General features: G+C 44.3%; 1 protein-coding gene and 1 long non-coding RNA gene across 4 annotated transcripts in view; one reads left to right on the top strand and one right to left on the bottom strand.

The window, feature by feature from the left end:
- LOC134969168 (ADP-ribose glycohydrolase MACROD2-like) overlaps window positions 1-17,403 on the top strand; it is a 260,404-nt gene that overhangs the window by 194,709 nt on the left and 48,292 nt on the right. For all 3 annotated transcript variants that reach the window (XM_063944935.1, XM_063944936.1, XM_063944937.1), the window contains 2 exons: window positions 15,761-15,877; window positions 16,314-16,435. In XM_063944935.1, the coding sequence (XP_063801005.1) occupies window positions 15,761-15,877; window positions 16,314-16,435 (239 nt within the window). The remainder of the gene's footprint in view (window positions 1-15,760; window positions 15,878-16,313; window positions 16,436-17,403) is intronic.
- LOC134969171 (uncharacterized) overlaps window positions 11,763-17,403 on the bottom strand; it is a 99,054-nt gene continuing 93,413 nt past the window's right edge. Inside the window, exons 3-4 of the long non-coding RNA XR_010189424.1 lie at window positions 16,520-16,721; window positions 11,763-12,074 (exon numbers count right to left, since the gene is read on the bottom strand). This is a non-coding gene — a long non-coding RNA (uncharacterized LOC134969171). The remainder of the gene's footprint in view (window positions 12,075-16,519; window positions 16,722-17,403) is intronic.

Genomic DNA, 17,403 nt, shown 5'->3' with positions numbered 1-17,403 from the left:
CAATTACTATTAGAACATGGTTGTTTATGGATAAATATCCTACTAGCATTTAATATCATTTGTAAGTGGTAGTAAAAGTGCATAAACTGTAATTCCTACCATTCCTCTTTAGTTTTTAAGCCTGTTGTAAGTCATGAGATAATGCCCCAGGTGCAGGAAGAACCCATTCAAAAAAACTGTTCAAGTGAAATATTTATCTACTGTGAATAAACATTGAGAAAATAGCCAATGGCTTATTGCTAGTCTCATTCAGAAATGTTTTAGATTTATTGGGTTTGATCCTAGACTTTCAATCTGTACCTCCCTTCCAGTCACACTGTTCTTTTAAATGAAGAAACCAGCTGAGCTAAGCTGCTGTTAATTTCATGAGAAAGCTCTAATCAGTGGAGTTACTTTGCGCGACACTCTAATAGAATGTTGGTCAATAAGTGGGGGTGGGCCAGAAGACAATTGGGGACAAGTTTTGAGAAGAGAGGAGGGCCTGAGGAGTGGGAGTGCCCCAGACACATGAAGACAATGAGGCCCTGCCAGTCCGGCACTGATGGTAGATCTCCTTTGGCCTCAGGGATGAATGATTTATATACGTATTTTATCTCAAAATTCCTTGAATTAAAGTTCTACATTACTTCTGTGGGAAGAATGTTCCTCACTCTGTAACCTCTGATACCTCACCTGTAACTAATGAGGTGGGATATGTCCTTCTCTGCCTGTGAGCACGTGCCATAACTTTATATATTGTTTTCAAAAGGATCTCACTCTGTGTTCTCTTCCTCACAATCTGTCTCATGTGTTAACAATATAAATTACTTGTTCTTTGCTTTTCACATTACAGATCTCTAGCAGTGAATAAACATGTGTTACACATCTAGCTATCCTTATGGAATGTCAGGCGATGGCCGGGGAAATGTATTTTATGACTTTCTAAAAACAGAAGCATCCTCTACCACCATCTTGGGCATGCCTCCACTCTCCCTATGGAGTCAGTAAATGGTCGGGGAAGTACGGACTTTGCAATTGCAGGATATGTTCCCTAGCAGCCAGGGTAAAATGTGTGGTGAAAGGACTGTGCTAAATAAACAGTTTGTACCCTGACATATGCATTAATTGGATCACAGTAACATGACACCTTGGGGTATATGTAATATGGTCCGAGTTTCCCGGAGGTGTGGGATGCTGGCTGATCTCGGACATTTTTTTAAAGCAGCAATCATTTACAAGGTATGGTTTTGCCCCTTATAAATTATTGCCGCTGTTCACTATTGCATCATTGCGGTCAGTCAAGGAAGTTGCTTGTGTAAACCCCTCATTGTTACTCAGTGCTTGTATGTTGCACAGGTTACAGCTTATGTGCAGAACTGCTTTAATATTTCTCTGGATTCTGATCTCAACTACTTATTGTCAGGGATTGCCCTGCCTCTAATGCAGTTCACTGCTGCCTGCCCCTGAACTCTGCTCCATTCCTGAATTGCACGTCCTGTGACTTGCTAGCTCATTATTCACTTGTCAGCAACTTCCTAGTGGGACAGCAAGATCTAATATCACCTAGCCATAGAGTGTAACAACCCATAGAGGAGTGCAAACACCCTTTCAGGAAAAGGATATTAAACAACACAACTCAAGGCAGCCTTTGCCAACCACTAAAGCAAGGGCATCCAAACTAAGGCACATGGGTCAAATGCTACACTGCACCTGCTCCAATGTGGTCCTCTGACTGGTCTACAGTTTGCAGGCTTTAATTCTTCCCTCCACCTCCCACCATGGAGAGTGAGGACAGCTGAATGTATCCTGCTCAAGAGACAGGTGGAGCTGAGGTAACACCCCATGAGTGGAAGCAACAGACTTCCCAGGTATCCTACACCTTGCTTCCCTCCCACACACACAAAGCCTTTCTCTACCAAGCCCAGGGTCTCCCACCCAGCAGCAGCAGTCAGACACAAGGTCGATGATACAGACCACGGTCATTCTCTGAGAGACCATAACTGAAGAGAATTGCTCGGGGACTTTCAACTGCAGTCAAATTAAAATTCCATGTTTGTGTAAATACAGCATCTAATAACAGCGAGTAAAATTGCTATCCTAAATGTTTTTATTTCAAGATATTTTTATTATTATTATTATTATTATTATTATTAGTTTATCATTTCTTAGTATAAGATTTAATCAGCAAAGAATCCTTACCTAATTGCTTGGAGGGTAACAATGAGAAGAAGAAAAAATTGTGGTGATTCGTTAAAAGTTATTTCCTTAATACGGCACTCCAGGAATAAAGTTTGTCTGCTCCTGCACTAGAGCAATGAGGATCCATTATCCAATCACAGTCTTTAGAAGTATAGGCCCTAATGCAGTGAGCAAGTCAGTGTAACATATGCTGAATATTATCTCCTATTAATTTGTATGTGTGTGCATCATTACACTTGGCTAACATTTACATATATATCCAGCCATTAACTTCCATAGAGCGAATTATAATTTGTTCACTGGAATCCATACAATCAGTGTCTCCCTTGTACTGTATAATGTAAATCTACACAAGGATGTTTGTTCTAACTTAAATGGCAGAGATATAGGGGGTAATTCCAAGTTGATCGCAGCAGGACATTTTTTAGCAGTTGGGCAAAACCATGTGCACTGCAGGGGAGGCAGAAATAACATGTGCAGAGAGAGTTAGATTTGGGTGTGGTGAGTTCAATCTGCAATCTAAATTGCAGTGTAAAAATAAAGCAGCCAGTATTTACCCTGCACAGAAACAAAATAACCCACCCAAATCTAACTCTCTCTGCAAATGTTATATCTGCCCCCCTGCAGTGCACATGGTTCTGCCCAACTGCTAAAAAATTTCCTGCTGCGATCAACTTGGAATTACCCCCATAGTTATTCTGCTCATGTGTATGTTGCCTGTCTCTGATCTTATGTCTGTTACGCTCTCAGTTACAGATCTACCAATAAAAGTTTTATGAACATGATGACTTCTTTTTTTTTTTAAATAAAACTTCGACTATTATAAGCCAACCCTATGATCTTTCTTAGTTTTGCCATATATATGAGCATATTACTAATTTGCAGGTTTTAGACCTGTTAATTATAATTTAATATCACTCCTATTTGTGGCAATAAAAAATTATACATCGCCCGAATCTACTATTCTTCACATTCAGGGACAGGGGCTCCAAAAGGAGCCTCTACCTGCAATGTGAAATGATTGTAAAAACGAAATACTTGCGGCTGGATGTAATAGCGTCCGAGATCGCCGGAGGTGCGGGATGCTTCAGCGATCTTGGACGCCATTACATCCCGCTGTTACTTTGAATTTGTTATATTAGGAAATATTTATTTTATAAATGTAATCATGTGCTCAGTTGGGAATAGAACAATTAAGAGCTATTGCCCGTGTGGGGGGGCTGGGGAGGAACAGAAAAAAAAACAAATTGTGGAGTAGAAAAGAAAAAGGTAACTCCTGCTCTGGCAATAGTGGGACTGATTCTTCGGGGAAATGCCAGTCTCACGTTGTGTAATTAATTGCATTGTTCGTTAATAATATAACCTCATACTTTTCAAATGTCTAAGCCCACAGTGGGATACTGTGGCCCCTTCACCCTGAGTGTATGCATACCTATACTCGTATTCATTGGGTTGGGGTACACTAGACATGGGGAGAAGAATGAAAATGTTTTTGTAGACTAAATGTTTCTATGATACTTTGAAAAGTGTTTTTATTTTTTTTTAAATTTTTCTGATTTATTGCACAACACAAGACTAGCATCAAGGAAATGATCACCTATATCTCCTTGAGTCGGTCTAGCTACTCTAGATGTCAGTCACATAACATGCCTGGCAGTTTATCACGGCGACTAAGATTTACCTTGTACTTACCTGCTGACTATTGCACTTTTTGTGGGCTGTCTATAGTGTGTGGTGCTCTCTATTCTGCATTTCTAATTAGACTTTAAGCCTATCCATGCAGTTTCCTTCCACATCAGCGATAAATGTGCCTCTTTTACTTCTAAAGGTGCTAATTTTACGTTTAACATGCCTGTTTTATTAGAGATGAGCGGGTTCGGTTCCTCTGAATCCGAACCCGCCCGAACTTCATGTTTTTTCTCACGGGTCCGAGCGACTCGGATCTTCCCGCCTTGCTCGGTTAACCCGAGCGCGCCCGAACGTCATCATGACGCTGTCGGATTCTCGCGAGGCTCAGATTCTATCGCGAGACTCGGATTCTATATAAGGAGCCGCGCGTCGCCGCCATTTTCACACGTGCATTGAGATTGATAGGGAGAGGACGTGGCTGGCGTCCTCTCCATTTAGATTAGAAGAGAGAGAGTGAGATTGATTTGAGACAGAGACACTTGATTTACTGGAGCTTAGGAGTACTGTAGAGAGTGCAGAGTTTACTAGTGACTGACCACAGTGACCACCAGACAGTGCAGTTTTATTTAATATAATCCGTTCTCTGCCTGAAAAAAACGATACACAGTGACTCAGTCACATACCATATCTGTGTGCACTGCTCAGCCCAGTGTGCTGCATCATCTATGTATATATCTGACTGTGCTCACACAGCTTATAATTGTGGGGGAGACTGGGGAGCAGTGCCAGTTATAGGTTATAGCAGGAGCCAGGAGTACATATTATTAAAATTAAACAGTGCACACTTTTGCTGCAGGAGTGCCACTGCCAGTGTGACTGACCAGTGACCTGACCACACTGACCACCAGTATAGTTAGTAGTATACTATATTGTGATTGCCTGAAAAAGTTAAACACTCGTCGTGTGACTTGTGTGGTGTTTTTTTTTTTATTCTATAAAAAACTCATTCTGCTGACAGACAGTGTCCAGCAGGTCCCTCATTATATAATATATACCTGTCCGGCTGCAGTAGTGATATATATATATATTTTATATCATTATTTATCATCCAGTCGCAGCAGACACAGTACGGTAGTTCACGGCTGTAGCTACCTCTGTGTCGGCACTCGGCAGTCCATCCATAATTGTATACCACCTACCCGTGGTTTTTTTTTCTTTCTTCTTTATACATACTACATCTCATTATCATCCAGTCTATATTAGCAGCAGACACAGTACAGTACGGTAGTCCACGGCTGTAGCTACCTCTGTGTCGGCACTCGGCAGTCCGTCCATAATTGTATACCACCTACCCGTGGTTTTTTTTTCTTTCTTCTTTATACATATATACATCTCATTATCAACCAGTCTATATTAGCAGCAGACACAGTAGAGTACGGTAGTCCACGGCTGTAGCTACCTCTGTGTCGGCACTCGGCAGTCCGTCCATAATTGTATACCACCTACCCGTGGTTTTTTTTTCTTTCTTCTTTATACATACATACTACATCTCATTATCAACCAGTCTATATTAGCAGCAGACACAGTACAGTACGGTAGTCCACGGCTGTAGCTACCTCTGTGTCGGCACTCGGCAGTCCATCCATAATTGTATACCACCTACCCGTGGTTTTTCTTTCTTTCTTCTTTATACATACTACATCTCATTATCATCCAGTCTATATTAGCAGCAGACACAGTACAGTACGGTAGTCCACGGCTGTAGCTACCTCTGTGTCGGCACTCGGCAGTCCATCCATAATTGTATACCACCTACCCGTGTTTTTTTTTTTCTTTCTTCTTTATACATACTACATCTCATTATCATCCAGTCTATATTAGCAGCAGACACAGTACAGTACGGTAGTCCACGGCTGTAGCTACCTCTGTGTCGGCACTCGGCAGTCCGTCCATAATTGTATACCACCTACCCGTGGTTTTTTTTTCTTTCTTCTTTATACATACATACTACATCTCTTTATCAACCAGTCTATATTAGCAGCAGACACAGTACAGTAGTCCACGGCTGTAGCTACCTCTGTGTCGGCACTCGGCAGTCCATCCATAATTGTATACCACCTACCCGTGGTTTTTTTTTCTTTCTTCTTTATACAAACATACTACATCTCTTTATCAACCAGTCTATATTAGCAGCAGACACAGTACAGTACGGTAGTCCACGGCTGTAGCTACCTCTGTGTCGGCACTCGGCAGTCCGTCCATAATTGTATACCACCTACCCGTGTTTTTTTTTTCTTTCTTCTTTATACATACATACTACATCTCTTTATCAACCAGTCTATATTAGCAGCAGACACAGTACAGTACGGTAGTCCACGGCTGTAGCTACCTCTGTGTCGGCACTCGGCAGTCCGTCCATAATTGTATACCACCTACCCGTGGTTTTTTTTTCTTTCTTCTTTATACATACATACTACATCTCTTTATCAACCAGTCTATATTAGCAGCAGACACAGTACAGTACGGTAGTCCACGGCTGTAGCTACCTCTGTGTCGGCACTCGGCAGTCCGTCCATAATTGTATACCACCTACCCGTGGTTTTTTTTTCTTTCTTCTTTATACATACATACTACATCTCTTTATCAACCAGTCTATATTAGCAGCAGACACAGTACGGTAGTCCACGGCTGTAGCTACCTCTGTGTCGGCACTCGGCAGTCCATCCATAATTGTATACTAGTATCCATCCATCTCCATTGTTTACCTGAGGTGCCTTTTAGTTGTGCCTATTAAAATATGGAGAACAAAAATGTTGAGGTTCCAAAATTAGGGAAAGATCAAGATCCACTTCCACCTCGTGCTGAAGCTGCTGCCACTAGTCATGGCCGAGACGATGAAATGCCAGCAACGTCGTCTGCCAAGGCCGATGCCCAATGTCATAGTACAGAGCATGTCAAATCCAAAACACCAAATATCAGTAAAAAAAGGACTCCAAAACCTAAAATAAAATTGTCGGAGAAGCGTAAACTTGCCAATATGCCATTTACCACACGGAGTGGCAAGGAACGGCTGAGGCCCTGGCCTATGTTCATGGCTAGTGGTTCAGCTTCACATGAGGATGGAGGCACTCAGCCTCTCGCTAGAAAAATGAAAAGACTCAAGCTGGCAAAAGCAGTAGCACCGCAAAGAACTGTGCGTTCTTCGAAATCCCAAATCCACAAGGAGAGTCCAATTGTGTCGGTTGCGATGCCTGACCTTCCCAAAACTGGACGTGAAGAGCATGCGCCTTCCACCATTTGCACGCCCCCTGCAAGTGCTGGAAGGAGCACCCGCAGTCCAGTTCCTGATAGTCAGATTGAAGATGTCAGTGTTGAAGTACACCAGGATGAGGAGGATATGGGTGTTGCTGGCGCTGGGGAGGAAATTGACCAGGAGGATTCTGATGGTGAGGTGGTTTGTTTAAGTCAGGCACCCGGGGAGACACCTGTTGTCCGTAGGAGGAATATGGCCGTTGACATGCCTGGTGAAAATACCAAAAAAATCAGCTCTTCGGTGTGGAACTATTTCAACAGAAATGCGGACAACAGGTGTCAAGCCGTGTGTTCCCTTTGTCAAGCTAAGTCAGTGACAAGTTCAAAAACTTTGGGTGACAGCGGAAGCAGTCCACTGACCAGTAAATCCCTTCCTCTTGTAACCAAGCTCACGCAAACCACCCCACCAACTCCCTCAGTGTCAATTTCCTCCTTCCCCAGGAATGCCAATAGTCCTGCAGGCCATGTCACTGGCAATTCTGACGATTCCTCTCCTGCCTGGGATTCCTCCGATGCATCCTTGCGTGTAACGCCTACTGCTGCTGGCGCTGCTGTTGTTGCTGCTGGGAGTCGATGGTCATCCCAGAGGGGAAGTCGTAAGACCACTTTTACTACTTCCACCAAGCAATTGACTGTCCAACAGTCCTTTGCGAGGAAGATGAAATATCACAGCAGTCATCCTACTGCAAAGCGGATAACTGAGGCCTTGGCATCCTGGGTGGTGAGAAACGTGGTTCCGGTATCCATCATTACTGCAGAGCCAACTAGAGACTTGTTGGAGGTACTGTGTCCCCGGTACCAAATACCATCTAGGTTCCATTTCTCTAGGCAGGCGATACCGAAAATGTACACAGACCTCAGAAAAAGAGTCACCAGTGTCCTAAAAAATGCAGCTGTACCCAATGTCCACTTAACCACGGACATGTGGACAAGTGGAGCAGGGCAGGGTCAGGACTATATGACTGTGACAGCCCACTGGGTAGATGTATGGACTCCCGCCGCAAGAACAGCAGCGGCGGCACCAGTAGCAGCATCTCGCAAACGCCAACTCTTTCCTAGGCAGGCTACGCTTTGTATCACCGGTTTCCAGAATACGCACACAGCTGAAAACCTCTTACGGCAACTGAGGAAGATCATCGCAGAATGGCTTACCCCAATTGGACTCTCCTGTGGATTTGTGGCATCGGACAACGCCAGCAATATTGTGTGTGCATTAAATATGGGCAAATTCCAGCACGTCCCATGTTTTGCACATACCTTGAATTAGGTGGTGCAGAATTATTTAAAAAACGACAGGGGCGTGCAAGAGATGCTGTCGGTGGCCAGAAGAATTGCGGGACACTTTCGGCGTACAGGCACCACGTACAGAAGACTGGAGCACCACCAAAAACTACTGAACCTGCCCTGCCATCATCTGAAGCAAGAAGTGGTAACGAGGTGGAATTCAACCCTCTATATGCTTCAGAGGTTGGAGGAGCAGCAAAAGGCCATTCAAGCCTATACAATTGAGCACGATATAGGAGGTGGAATGCACCTGTCTCAAGCGCAGTGGAGAATGATTTCAACGTTGTGCAAGGTTCTGATGCCCTTTGAACTTGCCACACGTGAAGTCAGTTCAGACACTGCCAGCCTGAGTCAGGTCATTCCCCTCATCATGCTTTTGCAGAAGAAGCTGGAGACATTGAAGGAGGAGCTAACACGGAGCGATTCCGCTAGGCATGTGGGACTTGTGGATGGAGCCCTTAATTCGCTTAACAAGGATTCACGGGTGGTCAATCTGTTGAAATCAGAGCACTACATTTTGGCCACCATGCTCGATCCTAGATTTAAAGCCTACCTTGGATCTCTCTTTCCGGCAGACACAAGTCTGCTGGGGTTGAAAGACCTGCTGGTGAGAAAATTGTCAAGTCAAGCGGAACGCGACCTGTCAACATCTCCTCCTTCACATTCTCCCGCAACTGGGGGTGCGAGGAAAAGGCTCAGAATTCCGAGCCCACCCGCTGGCGGTGATGCAGGGCAGTCTGGAGCGACTGCTGATGCTGACATCTGGTCCGGACTGAAGGACCTGACAACGATTACGGACATGTCGTCTACTGTCACTGCATATGATTCTCTCCCCATTGAAAGAATGGTGGAGGATTATATGAGTGACCGCATCCAAGTAGGCACGTCACACAGTCCGTACTTATACTGGCAGGAAAAAGAGGCAATTTGGAGGCCCTTGCACAAACTGGCTTTATTCTACCTAAGTTGCCCTCCCACAAGTGTGTACTCCGAAAGAGTGTTTAGTGCCGCCGCTCACCTTGTCAGCAATCGGCGTACGAGGTTACATCCAGAAAATGTGGAGAAGATGATGTTCATTAAAATGAATTATAATCAATTCCTCCGCGGAGACATTGACCAGCAGCAATTGCCTCCACAAAGTACACAGGGAGCTGAGATGGTGGATTCCAGTGGGGACGAATTGATAATCTGTGAGGAGGGGGATGTACACGGTGATATATCGGAGGATGATGATGAGGTGGACATCTTGCCTCTGTAGAGCCAGTTTGTGCAAGGAGAGATTAATTGCTTCTTTTTTGGGGGGGGTCCAAACCAACCCGTCATATCAGTCACAGTCGTGTGGCAGATCCTGTCACTGAAATGATGGGTTGGTTAAAGTGTGCATGTCCTGTTTTGTTTATACAACATAAGGGTGGGTGGGAGGGCCCAAGGACAATTCCATCTTGCACCTCTTTTTTCTTTTATTTTTCTTTGCGTCATGTGCTGTTTGGGGAGGGTTTTTTGGAAGGGCCATCCTACGTGACACTGCAGTGCCACTCCTAGATGGGCCCGGTGTTTGTGTCGGCCACTAGGGTCGCTTATCTTACTCACACAGTCAGCTACCTCATTGCGCCTCTTTTTTTCTTTGCGTCATGTGCTGTTTGGGGAGGGTTTTTTGGAAGGGACATCCTGCGTGACACTGCAGTGCCACTCCTAGATGGGCCCGGTGTTTGTGTCGGCCACTAGGGTCGCTAATCTTACTCACACAGCTACCTCATTGCGCCTCTTTTTTTCTTTGCGTCATGTGCTGTTTGGGGAGGGTTTTTTGGAAGGGACATCCTGCGTGACACTGCAGTGCCACTCCTAGATGGGCCCGGTGTTTGTGTCGGCCACTAGGGTCGCTTATCTTACTCACACAGTCAGCTACCTCATTGCGCCTCTTTTTTTCTTTGCGTCATGTGCTGTTTGGGGAGGGTTTTTTGGAAGGGACATCCTGCGTGACACTGCAGTGCCACTCCTAGATGGGCCCGGTGTTTGTGTCGGCCACTAGGGTCGCTTATCTTACTCACACAGTCAGCTACCTCATTGCGCCTCTTTTTTTTCTTTGCGTCATGTGCTGTTTGGGGAGGGTTTTTTGGAAGGGCCATCCTGCGTGACACTGCAGTGCCACTCCTAGATGGGCCCGGTGTTTGTGTCGGCCACTAGGGTCGCTTATCTTACTCACACAGTCAGCTACCTCATTGCGCCTCTTTTTTTCTTTGCGTCATGTGCTGTTTGGGGAGGGTTTTTTGGAAGGGCCATCCTGCGTGACACTGCAGTGCCACTCCTAGATGGGCCCGGTGTTTGTGTCGGCCACTAGGGTCGCTTATCTTACTCACACAGTCAGCTACCTCATTGCGCCTCTTTTTTTCTTTGCGTCATGTGCTGTTTGGGGAGGGTTTTTTGGAAGGGACATCCTGCGTGACACTGCAGTGCCACTCCTAGATGGGCCCGGTGTTTGTGTCGGCCACTAGGGTCGCTAATCTTACTCACACAGCTACCTCATTGCGCCTCTTTTTTTCTTTGCGTCATGTGCTGTTTGGGGAGGGTTTTTTGGAAGGGACATCCTGCGTGACACTGCAGTGCCACTCCTAGATGGGCCCGGTGTTTGTGTCGGCCACTAGGGTCGCTTATCTTACTCACACAGTCAGCTACCTCATTGCGCCTCTTTTTTTCTTTGCGTCATGTGCTGTTTGGGGAGGGTTTTTTGGAAGGGACATCCTGCGTGACACTGCAGTGCCACTCCTAGATGGGCCCGGTGTTTGTGTCGGCCACTAGGGTCGCTAATCTTACTCACACAGCTACCTCATTGCGCCTCTTTTTTTCTTTGCGTCATGTGCTGTTTGGGGAGGGTTTTTTGGAAGGGACATCCTGCGTGACACTGCAGTGCCACTCCTAGATGGGCCCGGTGTTTGTGTCGGCCACTAGGGTCACTTATCTTACTCACACAGCGACCTCGGTGCAAATTTTAGGACTAAAAATAATATTGTGAGGTTTGAGGTATTCAGAATAGACTGAAAATGAGTGGAAATTATGGTTTTTGAGGTTAATAATACTTTGGGATCAAAATGACCCCCAAATTCTATGATTTAAGCTGTTTTTTAGGGTTTTTTGAAAAAAACACCCGAATCCGACAAAAAAAATTCGGTGAGGTTTTGCCAAAACGCGGTCGAACCCAAAACACGGCCGCGGAACCGAACCCAAAACCAAAGCACAAAACCCGAAAAATTTCAGGCGCTCATCACTATGTTTTATGTGTAATCCTGACAACCTGTGCAGTAGCTCCTCTCTTTGTTTGATCTACAGTATAAAATCTATGAAATGATAATGTTAATACCAGTGTTGCCTTGATGAAAGTAAGAACATGAACAAGGTCAGGTTTAGGCCATTGCATTTATTGCAGAAGGTTTGCTGTCTTCATCTTATTTCAGTCTAAGTAGAATCTTTACCGGATAGTGCTTACCATGTAGCTAGAATGGAATTACTGAGGCTGTAAAGTAAGAACGCAATCCGCTACACTGTACATAATATGCATGTCATTGCTTATGTACATTGTCTCACATCTTTTTAGAACTCAATCCCATTACCCATAAGAGACAATAGCTATTGTTATCTCCTGCCTTCATCACGCATTTGTGGATTTTTTCTACTTTCTGTAACAAAAAAGTGAAAAAAAAGTTAATATATACAAATTACGGTAGATAACATCAGTGTTAAAAAATTCAGTGCATACAGGATTTCAGTTTACAGTTAAATATAATTACCTACAACGTGAGACATGTTACAGATAAGAAGCAGTAGACATTTTCAGTGATTGTAAGAGGACTTGAAAGAGTTAGGGAAATTATACTGAGTTTATGAGCAGCAGAATAACTCACAACAGAACAGTGTTCTCTGCCTAGTTTTGAAGCTCTAAGGACATCATGGAGTAAGGATTGTAAATTCTGCTAAACAGCTGAATTTACAATCCTTTTTTCGCATGCTGGGGGCCACCCATCACAGGGCAAGGCCTCCCAGCTTCAGCCCACCCACTGCGATCATGCTGTAATTGCGATCACGCGCAATTACAGCATGATTGCAGAAATTATGGAAGCCTCCTGGCGCCGCAGCTTGGCTGCGATACTTCAGGGGACTCTTCTTCATACAGAGCGGCTGTATGTGATGACATGCAGCCGCCCTGAAAAATGCAGCCAACACGCCCCCGTTTGCATTGCCTCCCCCTCTGCAGTGCTCCGCCTCCGCCTTGGAAATGGAGCATTGCCGTCCAGCGACCGCCAATCAGGCAGAGGCGTTTGCTTTTAATGTGGGCTACCCGCATTATATGCGTGTGCATGCGCAGGATGGGACCTGCGCATGCAGTGGGGGGTTTCTATTGTAAAAAATGCGTGATGCGAGCTGACTAACGCCCTAAATGTGTTTCAGACATGTAGTAAACTTTGCTGCGCTCCAGAAAACAAAACAAGATAAATCAATATTATGAAATAAAAATAATAAATACAATTACATTTTATTACAAAGCATGTGATTGTCATTTTGTGGTCCCCTTTTTGAGCCAAAATTGAAATGTGCCAGTGCCCCATGCAAAACTTACCCTTGTGGTAAACTTAATTACAGTTTCCTAAATTAGCAGCTCTGCCTTTGCCCCTAATTCTGTTACTACATATAATACAGGGACCAGTGCTGTTTGTAGCAGCAGGCGAGCCATGCGATCGCACGGGGCGCGGCCGCAACACTTTGTGTACCCTATCCTTCTCCCCCTCCTCCCTCTTACCCAGTACCCCACTTGGGGGGCAGAGTTTTGCGGAATTATGTGGTTGCGTTGTGACGTCATGACACAATCGCATAATTTCGTGAAACCCTGCCCCCCGAGCAGAATACTATGGCCAGGAGGAGGGGGAGCAGGATAGCAGCATTGGCAGGCTAGCGACTGCCAGGGTGTGTGCACCCCTTGGCAACAAGCATTACCCTTGGCAATGAGCATTACCCTTGGCAACAAGAATGACACCCAACGCATGAAACCCATGGGAATGAGCATTACACCTAGCGCATAAAACCCCTGGCAATGAGCAGGACACCCAGCGCATGAAATCCCTGGCAACAAGCAGGTACTGTAAAAGTAATTAGAAGCTTTACTGTAGGGAATAATATGGTGCAAGGGGCATTACTGTGCGGGGCTTAATGTGGTGGAGATTTTTTTTTTTTTTACTGGTGGCCGAGGTCTGTTGTTGCAGGGTCAAAAACTGGGGTGTAAGGTAGTCTTTTCCTGCGAGGCCACACCCATTTTAGCAAAGCCATCTTAGTGCACACAAAATATTTTATTAAATGTCTATGGGGGCGCCTTTTTGAATGTCTATGGGGGGACGACGACATTTTTTAATGCTCGTACTGGGAGACAAATTGTCTAGAAACAGCCCTGACAGGGACTATCACCATCAGGGCTATCTTAAAGCACTGTATAGGCACACTGGCAGTGTCGGACTGGGGCATGAAGGGCCCATCGGGGGAATTCAGTTATAAGGGCCCATACTTAGGGGTGTGGCCAGCCTCCACATAGGCTTGAAATACACAATAGTTTAGTGCACTGTAATGCAACATATCTACCATGTATAATAAAAGTGTACAGTCTAGAACCTGATCCCTAGAGGAAGGAGTGGGCCCTCAGGCAGTGGGGCCTACCGATGGTTTCCCTGGTACCCCTGTGGGCCAGTCCAACCCTGCACACTGGGCAGATGCCCAGTGCCCCATGATTCTAGAGGCCTTTGAGCAGGGGCGGGCTGGGCCAGAGGGTACCTGCCTACCTGGCTAGTGCATCTAGAGCTTCTCTGGAGGCAGGTAAAGAATGCTGCTTGGAGGATGCGATCAGGGAGCAATCTCTCCTTGTCTCCAAGACTGCAGCCAGACAGTGAATGTCTGTCAGCTTGCTGATTGGTGGATGGTTACAGCTATCCAACAATCAGTGTGCTGACAGCCAGTCTCTGTATGGAAGCATGTGGGGAGATGGTGCGGGACTGCAGAAGAGGTAAATTATGATTTTTATATTAGGTAGGTAGGGGCCCTGGTGCATTGCTTTGCCCAAAGGCCTTTAATGCTGTTAAGATGGCTCTGCTTACCATACACATAAATAGAGGAGGTTTCTGATTATTTAAGGCATAAATAAGGGCACTGCACCATATCAACCAGTGGAACTGAACCAAACCTTAGTACTTTTTGCTAAAAAACAAACAAAAACAAAGTGAATGCTATAACTTTAATAACTTTAATAGTTGACTACAACAAAATCAATTGCAAGCTTTGGGGTCTCTGTGGGGTCATTTATCAGCTGCATTAAAATAATTGTATGGTCAAATCTACATTAAAATCTTCTATAAAGTGTCAAGTTTGATGTCTATGTCACCAAGGGACCATGAAGTTGTGAAGCCTGGAAATGTTTTCCTTCTAAGTTATCTATTAAACGTTACTCATTTCTGAATCTTTTGTTGTTTTTATTTTATTACAACAGTACTCGCCGTTGCATCTAAATGAAGGATAATCATTTGTGATCCTTTAATTCTGCATATATATGGGCTGGCTGCTCTGTGTATGTTGTTGATTTGATTTCCAGCTAAATTACAAGTTACCAGATTAGAACCAATTCATGAGATGATATTTAATTGTGTCCCACAGGGGTAGAGAACACAACAGAGAGAGAGCGAGAGAGGATTCATCACACAGAGAGGGGGGGGGGGATTAAAACAGTAAGAGATGGAGGACTTATAACATTGACAGCAAGTGGCACATTTATAAAGGTTAGAAGGACAGGAATTGTGAGCTGAAGTTTAAGTAGTGAATTATATTTTAAATGATCACGTTGACACTTATTAATGAACTGAGCACTGGAAACACAGGAACTCTACAGTAAAAACTTTCAGTGTTTGAATTCCCCTTAGAGATTCATATACAGTGGCTGCTTTCACAGCTGGTGAGAGCTGGTTGCTATCCATGGTGCTGGTTTCCTCTGCCCTGTCTTTTGTCATACAGTATAGGCATACTTGTCTACCTGACCCTCTCCATGAGGGAGAAAATGCTCTGTTCCTGGACTTTCCTGGTAATGTATGATTGCCATCAGCTGTAGTGAGCTAGTTAATTGATAAGAAAGGTGTTTCACCACAGGTGATGGCAATCATACATTACCAGGAAAGTCCAGGAACAGAGTATTTTCTCCCTCATGGAGAGGGTCAGGTAGCCAAGTATGAGTATAGGCTGATTGCTATTGCTCCCAATCCACACTTTCTTTTATTATCCTATCTGTCCCTTCCTAGTCTCAATAACATCTTACATGTATTCCCATCTCTTCTTTCAGTGGACGGATGCATACATCGAGCAGCAGGCCCTCTTCTCAAGCTTGAATGCAGCTCTCTTGGTGGCTGTGAAACTGGGCAGGCTAAAATGACCTGTGGCTACCTCCTGCCTGCCAAATGTGAGTATACTTCTGTGGTTCCAGCTCTAGGGCCCCTGCTTCCCACTGGGTGTTGCAGTATTCTGTATTGCTCTGCCATGGGTTATGTCTGCATGCTGTGCTGTTCCTCTATGTGTGATTATCATTATCTTTAAATTGTTCCTTAACATGACATTTCCTGTGTCTCTGTGTCATCCTGATATTGTGATTTTCTGTAACTGCAATTTATGTTGATATATAAACATTGTTATGCCAAGCTTGGCTATTCTCATTTGTTTATTTTCCAATGCCAGCTGGGCATTACTGTGTTACCTGAGGTCTTTGTACTGGCGGTGGCACAGAACTATCATTTTACATGCCAATTTTGTGTTCTGTCTTAAGTTCTAAAAAAGATAGGCACCCTTTCAGTCCCAGCTGTGTTCCTCCTCAGGACAATTCTGCTATTTATCCCCCTTAGGTGTTATTCACACAGTGGGTCCTGTGGCACAGGGCAACCCAGGCCCCAACCAGGAGCAGGAACTGATGAACTGCTACAACAACAGCATGTACCTGGCATCTGAGGGCAAGCTGCGCACTCTGGTGAGATATGGGTACCACAGTCATTTTGTTTACTACTTGTTTACTACTTCACTGCCTTTGCTTCCAATACTGTACACATCTAACCTGAACTAAAGTGTATTCCCTTTATTTGCTGTCTTCTTCTAGTCCCCCCGGCTTTATTACTCTTTCTCTTTTATTCAGATGATGAAATACTCTTTTCTCTTTGTTCTTTCTTTCTTTGCCTGTATTCGCTCTCTCCAGCTTCTGTCTCATTCCTCCTCTACGTCGCCTCCTCTCCTTTTCTGAACACAGACCATGCGTGCCTCTAGTGGTTAAATAACATACTACTGATTATACACTGTACCAGTTATTTATATCTGTAGTCTAATTAGTTTATTTTCTAGAAATGATGCTTCATTATTTTTATTTTATTTCAATATTTAGTGATAATTGTTCATTACCATTTCATATGTCTACATGAGGGAAAATAAACAATGAGCGGTGCTCAAAAATTGTGAAGTTCTACTAATTATAAGAAAGTTTAGTTTTCGTAGAAACAATGTACTGTAGAATAAGCACTTTGCGACCTATTATGTAAAAGACAAGACGATGTCTTAGTAGTGTATTTGTGGAGAAAACGCCTCTGCTTTAGTGCAGGATGGTACAGATGTGCTCACACCCAATAGCTACCAACCATTTGCTTTCATTAGTAACACTGTAATGTGTATACAGTTTTATATAAAGTTCTATATAAAGGTCTACATGTCAACTGGTGTATGGCCGATGTGGTATAGATGCATGACATAATGCCACATTATATTGGCTGTTCATTTATGGTGAATTGGTGTGGGGTTATATGATTGTGATTAGTCCTTTATACATGAGTTTAGTTTTTGGTGCATCAGACTACCACATATGAGTGTACAATAAATGTATTTTTATTTTATCCATATACACTTTCTCCAGTGTTGATATTTGCAAGCATATCACCGAAGTATACATGAACA

This window comes from Pseudophryne corroboree, chromosome 11 (genome assembly GCF_028390025.1).
Source record: "Pseudophryne corroboree isolate aPseCor3 chromosome 11, aPseCor3.hap2, whole genome shotgun sequence".
NCBI lineage: Eukaryota > Metazoa > Chordata > Amphibia > Anura > Myobatrachidae > Pseudophryne > Pseudophryne corroboree.
This window is presented reverse-complemented; position numbering and strand designations above follow the sequence as displayed.